The 12493-nt window shown below is 41.2% G+C and overlaps 1 protein-coding gene across 2 annotated transcripts in view; it reads left to right on the top strand.

Moving 5' to 3' along the window:
- The window catches only part of arap2 (ArfGAP with RhoGAP domain, ankyrin repeat and PH domain 2), a 169763-nt gene that overhangs the window by 50666 nt on the left and 106604 nt on the right, over nucleotides 1-12493 (top strand). For both annotated transcript variants that reach the window (XM_086281238.1, XM_086281236.1), the window contains exon 10: nucleotides 8801-8907. In XM_086281238.1, coding sequence (XP_086137364.1) covers nucleotides 8801-8907 — 107 coding nt within the window. The remainder of the gene's footprint in view (nucleotides 1-8800; nucleotides 8908-12493) is intronic.

Genomic DNA, 12493 nt, shown 5'->3' with positions numbered 1-12493 from the left:
CTATCTATCTATCTACATATTATTAAAAGTGTTCTTAGCTTAGCTTGTCGTGAGTGGAAGGGAGTGTAATTTAGCCTTACAAAGATGAGAAAATGTACTTACTAACAGCAGATGGCATAAAAGATGGTCATGGCTTCTGGGTGTGAAAGGTGAAACGCATATCAATGTGACTTAAACCTTTAGAGATAACCGAGATAACTCTTTGTTGTCACTGCACAGTCATACCTCGAACAATAGTACAACGAAATTGGAAACTGTCCTGCGTCAGCACAACACAAACAAGACAACACAACACAAACAAGACAACACAACACAGTAGTAAAAAACACACCTACCTACCCACACACATATACGTAGAAAATAACAAAACACTGAACGTGAGGAGCAGTGAGCTGCTGCGTCTATGCGCACCGCCATCTTAACCCATGTGATGCTAACCATGTAATGCTAACTTGTCCACCACACACACACACATATATAAATTATGCATATCTGTGTATAACAGTTAAATGTGCTGGCAGGCTTACTTTAAAATTTTGGATAGGGATGACAGTACAGTCTGGATTTGGTGCTAATGCTAAGCTAATTTAGCTGTATGTGACACACTGAGAAATTAGCATGAAACTCTGTAAGAAAAACATGTGATCTTACTTTGAAGGTTTTTTTTTTTAATGTTTAAACTGACATTAGCAGCTAACACTAGTGATAACCTACAAACTTGGCTAGTAAGTTACAACTTTACAGCATCCTAGCGTTAAATTGAATGCTAATTTTGGCTAGTGAAAGCTTACATGACACTCAAAGCAGCTACACCATAAACTATGAACCACTTAGCTTTACTGTAGTAGTGTATATATTCACTTTTCTTTGCAAGCTCCTTTGTATATATTCAAATTATTACAAGTACAATTATTACAAGTACTCATGAGGCTTCTTGGTGGTATTAATACTTTACATGCACATTAGCATGCTTGTTATAGGAACAAAATAATTAAACGCCCCTGATGTAGCTGACTTGGTGTTAATGTACAGCTTTGTTTTGTTGTTGTGGACCTTCCATCTCCATTTTAGTCATAAAATAAAGAAGAGATAAGTTTGCTCTTAAAGTTTCCCTTGAGTCTCTCATATTTGATGTCAGTCCAATTAAACCCTGATAGTCCCTGTTCATGTACAGCTTCCCTGTTCTCTGCCTGCTCCTGTCCCGACAGCGAGATATAACATCTGAGATGGAAAGATACCTCACAGCCGTGATACTATTTCTTAAAGTGCCTGACACGTATTTGTGTGCATATTTGATAATGCTACATGCATTCGACTCATTTCCATCCCTCCTCGGCTCTCATTTCGTTTCGCTCGCTCTTGTAGTTTTGTTGTTTGCCTTTCATTATTTTCTTCATTAGCCTGAACAAACATCTTTGTTAGAATTCTCTTTTGGGTATCACTCCTTGTCAGCACATTTCCACTTCCTTGATCTGAGACAGCGGGAGAATCGGATGGAAAGAGAGAATCGGGGAGTGAACAAATTAATTGTATTATTTTAGCTTACAAGCTAAATCCTCGGCATAAATGCAGGAGCAGCTGCGGTGCATTTTGCAGGGAGGAAAGCAGGCGGCAAATGAAAGACAAGAGACTTAAGAGTCAGAAACTGAGAGATGGAAGTAGGAAGATGAAGTGAACAGGGTGGAAAGACCAGTTCGGTGCAGGGCTTGCATGAGTGAGAATCGAGCGTTGGTGGTTTTGTAAGAAAAGGAGAGAGTGATGGAGAGCAAGAGCACAGGGAGGGAGGTAGACCATAGCCCTGTTCAAGTTCAGTGGAGTGGAGTATTTAATCTAACATGATGAACGAGCTATTGGAAACATCATCCTCCCAGCTCCTCCTTCAACACCCCTACCCCATTTCTCATGGACCGTAAGCCCCGTGATGGAGCTGTGGTTAAGGTCACTTAAACACCAAGGTAAAGAAAGTCAGACAGTGCGCAAAGTGTGTCTCTCACACACACACGGTTACTCTGAGAACCATCTCTCTGCCATGCCCTGCATAGGCAAATTGGCACAAGCAGAGTGACTTGTCTTATCGTGTCGTACATCACAAGTGTTGCCCACTTTGTTTTCACTCTGGTAACTGAGGGATTGATTGATGGTTGAATGATCATATTTCTCGCTGTCATCTTGTGTATAATTTAGAATTCCTCCCAGTTCCAAGTTAAATCTTAGCTGAAATGAAAACTTTCAACATGCAGTAGAGCCTTTCCTGGTGGAAGGAGGGGGGGGAGAGTACACAATGAGATTGCGACTGAAATTTTAATTAATCTTTGCTTTAATTAAATTCTCTGCTCTTCACAAGATCTTCTCTGTGAGACTTAACATCATCCAGAGACTTCGAGGCCGTTTTGTAGCACTGATGCTGCGACTGAATTTGAGATCAAGGCTCTTCGTTTTTTGTCTTCATACCTGATTTAGCTGAAAGATAACAAATTCAAATCTTTTGCTGTGTAACAAGAGCAGTTTACACCTGCCTTTCTTTCTCTTTTCATACTTGGAAGCCGTGATTACAACACTTGCATATTAAGTTGATTGCAATGGAAAATGTTTGACTAATTACAAATTAAATACTGTTCCTTTTAGCTACTATCCTGTGTTCAGTGGTACTTTCCTGTCTTAGCTGCCTGCTGAAATGTAGCAGTGAGAGCACCAAAGGCCGCTTAGTTGCAGAAAAACTAAAACATTCAAGATGCTAAAAATGGTCAGAAGGTAATTGCACTGTGGGGTAATGAATCTCTCTGGGTTCATCAGTACAGACCACTTTTTTGACAGTACTAATTTGATTGGTTATTAACACAATAAGACTAAAACAAGCTTTGGTGAGCTGGTTACTGGTTATGTATTCAAAGACACAACAAACAGAACAAATGTAATCATCAGACTAGCGAGGGGGCAAAAAATATTCAAGGCTCTCCCTGAAAAAGACGTCGTGTTGACGCGACCATATGTTAGTCTGATGGTGCCTTTCTAGATGTTACCATGTTACTTGCACAGATTTCTCTTTTCATATTACGTACTGTGGATGATGAGAGATAACCAGTCTGCACATCATCATTCTGAAACTGGAGAGAGAGTTTTGCAGATTGTTGAACCTCTGCCTATCTTTACTTCTGAGAAACTCTGCCTGTCTAAGGTGCTCTTTTTATACCCAGTCACGTTAGGCCTCTTTTTTACTAGCACCTGCTCGACTCGACTTGACTTTATTCAGTTTCAGGCGTTTTAATGTGGGTGGGATTGTTATAGCAAGGCGACCTCAAGTATCATGACTTCATTTGTATGATACATACAATGGAGGGCATTGAGGCGATTGTATACCAGCTGGTTGATCTGTCACTAAAACGTCTGCACCTCGTCGTGTACCTATTGACTTAGCTTGGAACTCTTGCCAAGTAGGTACTATAAAAGGTACTTGGTACTTGGTACTGGGGACTACCACCTAATGGAAATCCCTAAGAACAGAGTCCAGCTGAGGCCAGGGGCCTGGGGTGGCCAACTCCAGGCCTCGAGAGCCGGTGTCCTGCAAGTTTTGGATAACACCCTGGGTCAACACACCTGAGTCAAATGATTACTTCATTACCAGGCCTCTGGAGAACTTCAAAAAATGTTGAGGAGATAATTTAGTCATTGAAATCTGTGATGGATCAAGGACACATCTAAAACCTGCAGGACACCAGCTTTCGATGGATGGAGTTGGACACCCCTGGAGTAAGGCGCTAGTGGAAAAGAAGCATTACTGACCTCTTGCCAATCTGAATATAAAAGCGTTTCGCTGCCAAAGGTTTGTGTCTCTGTTCGCAGTTGTTGTCTATCACATATAGACAGCCTTGAAGCCTGCGCTGCCATCACACTATTTTCAGTAACATCGTGAGTCGAGAAAATGGACCAGACAGCATGTGAAGCTAAAACTGAATGTGACCACAAATTGCGACTAGACAAAAGCTCACGGTGGGGTTGCACTTTCAATAATTTTAACTTTATTGTAATCAAACACCATCATGCAGTAAGTTTACACCTGCTGCAGTGCCCAGCAAACACGTTGCTGTTCCTAGTCATTGCTGCACGCACACTCAGGACTCATCTGATCTCAGCTGCACACAAATAAAGATTCATGACTGTCTTGTGTGTTTGTGACACTGTCGTGTGTTGTCAGGTCTGTGGGCAGACGCTGTCAGCTGTAGTCAAATGAAGGTTGCACCGAGAAGATTATTTGCGATGCTTCTTGTAGCTGTCTGAAAGTGGTATTAATTGTGTGTTTGCATGCTAGCATTTGTTAATTAGAACAAAGAGCAGCTGAGGCTGATGGGGGAAATAAACCAAATGAATCTGACCTTCTACTGGAGCTAGAATAAAAGTTTCAGAATAATCAAAGTCCCCCTGATTGAGGTCTGTGCATGCTAAGGTCCGGGTGGACTGACGCTCGTTGGAGTCATGTGCTATTAGTTACAGAAACCTATGATCTTTATGTTTTTTCCAGACAATCTCACGATGGAAGAGCTGTGAGAGTCTTAAAAGTCTTTACAGCTACCTGCAGGATCCCCAGTCAAGCTCTGTGAAAATGTTTTAACCAAATGACCAAAAATGTGTCTTTTATTGGTTGTTGGTTGAAACGCGCCCTCAACCGACTTTGAGGAATACAGAAATTGAAGACATCAAACTCTTGTCTTCATGCGTTCATGTGACTTCCGTGTTCTCCACCCTGTCGCTGCCCTTCGCTGCCTCGCCGCCCGATGTTTAAAATAATCAAATAGTCTTTTGTCTCCATGTGTGCTCTTTTAAACTCGCCTACCTCTGTGTGAGACGGTGTTACCCTGCATGCTTTTAGAGCAGCTTTAAGTGGTTGAGTGGTCATGGAATTGGAGATAGACGTGGAGCCCTGCCTCTATTTGTCTGGGTTTCTTTCAGAGCGGCTCTGTGCTGAGAAGCGACTGACTTGGAAAGCTCTGAGAGAAATAATTGGAATATTCCAAACGGCCTTTGTGCAGAATTCACGAGGTTAAGCGTGAGCGAGACTTTGTCCTTCACGCCTTGTAACAGTTCTCGAGATTTTGTTGATATGAGCTGATTTTTTTTTTTTACTTTTTTAAAATAAAAAATTAGTTTCACCTCCCTGAGATGCTTTGCATATGGACCACAAGTAGTAAGTCATACACATGCGTGAGAACATTCGCCTTAGGGCCTTTTCCCCTCTCTCTCCTCCTATAAGCGCCATTAATGCCTCCTACCCCTCAGCAGTTGTAAAAAGGGTTATTTTTTTTACCTCTAATGCCTTTGCTTCTTCTCTCCATCCCTCCATACTTGGTGAATTAATTGGAGAGGGCAGGAGGCTGCAGCACATATTGGGTAGGTAACGAGTGGTGAGGGCTGGATGGCCGCTAACACCCAACTCTCTAATTGGCTGCCCGAGTGAGATGAGGGTCATTAGATATAGGTGACTGCTTTGCCCTCTCGGCACATGCATTCAGACAGGCGTGAACACTCATGCCTGCATGCACGCGTACACATGCAGACATCCTTCTGCTGTCATTTCTTTTTCTTCCATGTAAATCGTTTGTCCTTCTGCGGGGCTTTTCGTGTGTTTTCTTTTATAACGCCACATCGAGCTCCTCTGCTGATCTGAACGGACGGCAACTGCGAGCTTTGAAGGAGACTGCATTTCTACTCCATGAGCCCCACGCTCTCATTACAGCGTCATGCGTCTTCAAACCTCTGAACGCGCTGAACTTAAAAGAGCAACAACTGTACACGGCTGTAATTGATAGGAGAGAGAGGCAAGTTTTTGCTGCCCTCGAGGCCCTCGCGTCAAAAGTTTCAGCTCAATTAGGACCTGGCCATACAAGCCTCACTCTCACATTATCTCTCTCTTTCTCTCCGTCGCTTATGTCATCCTCTTGTGAAATCAAAGGGTCTTAATTACTCATAAAGCTTCACGGGATCTCCGCATGACGCTGCCTCGTTGTCCTCTCCTGGTATCGTTGCGCGGAACTGTGGGACGGGAGAATAATTGGTCGCGCTTTTCACTACAGTCCTCTAAATTTGTTTGAAGTAGTCTAATTGGGGCTAACGATGGCCAAATGAAGATTTTGACAACATTAGCCTCAATTGATCCAGCCCACACAATAGCAAAAAGATCAGGCTGGAAATGCTGCAGCATGAAAAAATATTTAAGTAAACTTCCATCTTGGATTGCAATCTGTAAAATCTGGCTGCTCTGAGAAGGTGGTTGCTAATTATTTAGCAAGAGATATGGCAGCGCTCTTCTCCTTCACACACACAAACATGCGCACACACACGTGCGCGCGTCTTCTCACCGCTAGGTCGTGCGTTTCCAAAAAAAGCGCCTAATCAGCGTCGATGGCGTAGATTCATTTCCTCCTTTGTTTGGGCGTAATTAGTGCAAATTGTTTTCGCTGCTGATGAACAGTTAGCGCAGAAAACACACATGATTTATAGCTGGCACAGCGTGGCAGCGTTTAGTGCTCCTCACTTAAGCAGTATTTGTAATTCGCTGTTGGAGTATTTGTGAAGATGGTGTTTTATTCTGGCTTTTTACACACAAACACACGCACTTTCTCTGTTAACTGCTCAGCTGACCCCTCGCCTGTCTCACCCACTCTCAGTGAGGATTATCATGACCTCCCTTCACATGCACGTTCTCACCGGTCTCTCCCTTCCTCTGTGTTCTCGCGCTCTTTGTCACCCTCATCTTTTTGAGTCACGTCTTTTTGGCTTTGTCTCAGTGCATCAGGGATGCTTTCGAGTGTGTATTATTCTTTACTGTAAAGTTGGAACCCCTCGGATTTCGGCTCTGTTTTGATATTTTGCTTATATGTGTGGGAGTGGGTGCGCTTCTTCCGTCTCCCCGTCTGTTTTTCCGTCTCTTTCTGGCTCGGAGCTCTAGGCTATAGAAAATGGTCTAAACTGCTGTGAGTGTTGAGGGTGAAGTGGGAGAAGGGAGGGGCATGTAGAGTTACAGTGGAACTTGTGAAAACTGTGCCTTTGCACATAACCCCTATTTTCTGAAATGTGCCTCAGAAAACATTGAAGCTGAAAGCTCGGGTTGGTTTGGATTCCCGAGATGAAACTTTTGGCTTTAACAGAGCTTTGCTGTTATGCGCAGGTATACTCTCCCTATCTCTTTCTGGTTTCTATTGCTTTCTATGTGTCTCACACACATACACACTTATCCCAGTGTATCTCTGCAACACACAAACACGCACACCACATACAGAGGCAGTTTGTGCGTCACTGGTGAGGAGAGGAAGAAAGTCAATGACAGTTCAGCAGGTCCCTCTCACGAGTCTAACATTATATCCACTTCCTGTGTGTGTTTATGTATATACTATATAATATACAGCTGTGACTGTGCTTCTTCCTCAGTGTTGACATTCAAGCCTCATTTGAGTAACAGGTTGCGACTTTAATGAGCTGACCTGTTGATCCCACCTTATTAAGCAGGGTCTGTAATTTGACCAGAAGGGGCTTGAAGTGCTGCCCAGTGGTTGAAGCCAAATATTTGCAGGGCCCCTTAGGGAACATTGTTTTTAATATTTTCTGCATTCATTTTCAACTTGAAGCATATGTCTGTGCTTTAAAAGTGGGGGAAATAAAGATGTACAGGAAAGTAACACTCTTTTAGTGAGGAAAAAAAAACTTTCGCAGTTTGCTTCAGTACAATTCAGAATGCCATGTTAGGCCAACACTTCACAATCAATTTTGATGCTTATTTATTTACTAAGAAGATAAAAGGGGCCTTTAAGAGGCAAATAAGCACAACATTAATAGAGTCCGACCGGTTTGGCAGCAGGCCGATATTAGCTACTTTCCAGTCTTTCAATACCTGCATTTATAATGGTCATCCATCCATCCATCCATCCATCCATCCTTCCATCCATCCATCTATTCATGCATCTATTCTCTTCCAGCTATCCAGTTGAGAGTCATGGAGAGTCATGGAGGGCTAAGAGACAAGGGCCAAGACACAGGCTACACCCTGAACTGGCTGTTGCAGGGATAACAGATATAAATGGACAACAATTCATGGTCACATTCATACATATGGCTAATTTATAATCACTAGATAATCTAACCAAATGTAAGTCTTTGGACTGTGGGAGGAAGCTGAAGTACCTGGAGAGACTCCACAGACATGGGTTGAACATGTAAAACCCACACAGAAAAGCCCCAGACTTCTTTCTCTTTGTAGGAGAACGCTGAGATTATTAGCTTGTTTGATGAGCTAGAATAAAAATTAAAAAAGCAATTCAAAGTACAGTGAATTTTAATTCATTAAAATACTTATTTGCATCCTTATTAAGACTAAGCTGAGAAGATTCAAGGTATTTAATTGTGTACTTTCCAAACATGATGTTAGCGTAAATGTCATGTAATATTAGCTTAGCTTAGCTAGCCTCTCTGTTAAAAATTTAAAAGAAAGACTTATGTTTTGTGTATTCTGAATTACGAAACGTTTGGTCATGCTTGTTTGTTTTGTTGCAAAGATGCAGGTGAAAAGAATAATGAAAAAAAAAATGTAGAAATAACGAGTGTTTGTGTCCAGTTGTTTCTCTTTGGTTCTAGCCTTAATGCTAGGCTAACGATCTTGTGGCTTTAGCTCCATATTTAACAGTGAGGTAAACACTCAATCCTGTAATGTAAGAAGAGGATAAACGGTTCCTTTTTATATTTTTTGCTGAGAAAATGTGAACAATCTGTTAAATGGTTATCATTTTTTTTCTATCTTTGTGTTTGTGATTTTCAGGATTACAAAGCGGGGCTGGCTGTCGCTGAAGTGGAACTGACCGCTGCCAACATCAGAGATGTGGACCGCAGGGGCTTTGAAATCAACACGCCCTTCAAAAACTTCTGGTATGTCTACTCTTCATTTGTGTTTGTGCACGGCTGCCTCACCAGCATGTGTACGGCATGTAGCTTGGCATGTTTCTGCACGCTTTTTCCACCAACAAAGAGCTATTCATGCTCGGCTGCACGTGATATTTGATTTGTCTTTTTATGTGTGTGAGAGAAGAGTGCACTCTATCCGTTTGATCTTTCAGCTCTTACCTTAACACATACTCTGCTTCTTATTTCTTTTTCATCTTCTCAAAGACGAATGTTGGAAATGATGGCGCCCCTCGCCTTCGATACAGACTCTCTTTTAGCCAGGTTGACATTGTACACCTCCACATTTGTTTAAATCTTACCATAGGAGGCTGTGGGAAGTCAAGACATGATTTCCAGTTCTCTTACAAACAAATCCTGCAGGATCATCTTCTAATTCTAGCCACACAGTTTAGGAAATGTCCTTACAATAAGTCTCTTGTTACACTTTACTCTAATCTCAGAAGTCATATCTCACAAACCATCCATTACGGCTACAGTAAAGGGTGAGGACAGGGGTTTTAGTTAAGCTGCTCTCATATATTGAGGGTATTAACAGTCACACAGTATGATAAGAGTTTAGGGAACTTTCAGTCAAATAATATTCACATAGTGGCCTCTTTCTTTCTTGTAACAGAGGTGGAGAATTTATTCACCAGTATCTTGTATTTTTTGGGAGTGAATATTAATGAGATGTAGCTGTTTGGAAGAAGTTGATTTCTTTCTGTTTTTGTTCTTTTTGTACGTGCTACCTGCCTAACACCTCACTTCATTTCCTCCCTTCATTTTAATGAAATGTGCAAAAAGAAAACTATCCCTCGCTCCTTATCTGTGAAAAACAAGAGTTCAATTAAGCTGATACAGTCAAATGTGCTGATGAAGGGAGCTGGATGAGAAGTGTTACTTTGTTAGTGAAAATGATTTAAAACACTGTTTTAGCAGAGCCTCTGAAAAAGTGGAGTCAAACTACACAATAACAGCCACACATTAACTGCATCTCTGCTATATTGCAGTGATTGAAGATGCCTCTTTTGTCAGGTCTCAGCAAGTTCATGGCTAAATCCTTGACTTATTAGATGCATTTGCAGTCTTGGCTTAAGTACCAAGTCAATGACAAAAATTGTGAAAACACAACCATGCTTCATCTTCATATAACGGTGTAGATGCCACAGGCAAGAAAACTGCTGAAAATTGAGGGGTGGAACCCCCCCCCCCCCCCCACACACACACACACACACACACACACACACACACACATATCAGCAGTGGTGCATAAAGAAAACAACTGCAGTTCATCAACCTCAAAGACAGGTATTTGATTTAGTGCGCACAATTCAGCGTGTGCAAGTTTCAGCTGTTCACCTAATTATATCATCATGATGTTAATTAGCTACTCTAAGCTCATTGTGTTCAGCAGTTTTGTTTCAATATATATGTTTTTTGTATTAAGTGTTGTGGAGTTTCACAGATATATTTTCTAGTACAGGGCATGCACATGTACACTGTGTGCACACACAAGGAGGCAATAAATATACTTATAAGGTGCTTATGTGCAAATATAACCAAGTAACTGTGATATGCGAGTGATCTGGCTCTACAGTTACTCTCTTGTCCCTGTAGGTTCTGGTTAGACCAGGCTTCTGCTGCAGTCACTTTCAGTTGCTGCTTGTTTGTGAGTCTCTGCATTCAGTTTTGTATTTAATAACTGATGAGCTGCCCTTTTGGGTTGAGATCAGATGACTGACTTGGCCATTGAAAAATATCCAATTGCCTCGTGAGACTCCTGCAATATGCTTTGGTTCATTATCCAGGCACTTTTGTAGCATTTGTCTGAATCTGAGCGGGCAGTAAAGCCCTGTACACTGCACAGTTCATCCTGCTGCTTCTACCAGGTGTCACATGGTCATTAAACACTAGAGATGTGTAGATGTTTTCTGGCAGTCTCTAATCCGTCCTCCTTATTCTTAAGTGTAACCAGTAATTGTAGACACTTGATGATGATATTTCTACCTCCTCGAGAGTGTTTTTGACTTGATTAGATGTTGTGAAGGAGTTTTCCAGACTGAGAAAACAATCCTGTAATCATCTAGTTTAGTTGTCATGGTCAGCTGGTCGGTGCATTTATTCTTGAGAAGATTGTTGCAGACTGTTAACTTTGGCCGCTGCTAACGTTTTTGCTGTTTTCCTGGTAGATTTATGTAGTATTTTCTGTGTAATGATGGTCTCCCTCACCTGCACTAACATCTCTTGGTACGTCATATTGAGAGTTCTAGTACCAAATGCAAGTTCTATACTTAATTTTTGATAAAACAGTCCTCACCTGGCCATCATACTGTTGCTGGTTAGGCTCTCCAAATGTATAAAAATGGCTGTAACAATACCTGGTTAAACCCCTTGAATTAAAGTTGCATTTTAATCACTTAAATGACTGTTTGATTTAATATGAGCTTTAAAGCTCAAATCTGAATGAGAAAGAAAACTTTTAACTTGTGGTTTTACACTCGTTGCTAATGTCCCAAACTTCTGAATAGATAATATTTGATATTACTGCCAATTAAATACAGTAATAGAGAGTTTAGTCAAAGCATCACTGCCTCTACAGGAACATATAGCCGTGTATCATCTGCATAACCACAGTAGCAAATATTATGCTGTCTGATTAACAAGCGGCCACATGTATAGTGAGAACATTAACGGGCTCAGATAGCTGCCCTGTGGAACTCCATAGGAAGTGTCACGAGTGGCTGATAGCTGACCTCCAAAGATGAAGTATTTCCTGTCGGTGACCGTTAATCTAAATCATTCAAAAACACAATTATAAAAAGTAAAATACGGACAACAATCTTATCATAAGTTAGCCTAACTATGAAGGTTATTATAGTTAACTAAAACCAAACTAAAAGCTAAACCTAGATGTGGTGAAACTAAAATAAAAATGAGACCATCTGCTGTAGTCACATAAAACAGGGCCATCATCCAGGAACCTGTGGACATTACTGTAATAGCGAAGGCGTTGTCCACTGGTATAATCATAGACTTTGTTCTTTGAGAGGTAAAAATAATAATAAAAATGATAACACGATTTGCCTGTTACACATGGTATAAGAGAAGCAATGCTTCTTCCTACTAATAATACTAAACATTAGTCGTTACTTTTTTGGCTCTCTTCAGATAAATGTGCACGATTCTGAAAACAGCTGAGAGATTTAGAGCTGAAATGATCAGTTTTTTCATAAACAAATTAATCTGCAAGGACTCGATGAAATACATAATTGAGTATCATCTTGGTCTTCTGTAGTAGATGTTGAATATGTTCAGTCTATCAACAGACAAGAGAAGCAATTTGCAAACCTTACCTCGCCTTCAAGGAAACATTGATGGACATTTTTTGCCATTGTAGGATATTTTGCAGACCAAACGATTAATTCATGGCAGACAAACTGAGACTGAAACAAATTGCTCTGTTATGCAACCTGGACAAAACAACTTGACCAACTTTTTTGCCCTGCAACGATGATGCAGGATTTCATCATTAAGCCCGCCCAATCAGCGAGTTACCTGTCGGTCTGCCAGG

Source organism: Aulonocara sp. 'chitande type north' Nkhata Bay, linkage group LG3, assembly GCF_057382095.1.
Source record: "Aulonocara sp. 'chitande type north' Nkhata Bay isolate Kocher_YH1m ecotype deep benthic linkage group LG3, A_spYH_male_GT1.1, whole genome shotgun sequence".
NCBI classification, from domain to species: domain Eukaryota; kingdom Metazoa; phylum Chordata; class Actinopteri; order Cichliformes; family Cichlidae; genus Aulonocara; species Aulonocara sp. 'chitande type north' Nkhata Bay.
This window is presented reverse-complemented; position numbering and strand designations above follow the sequence as displayed.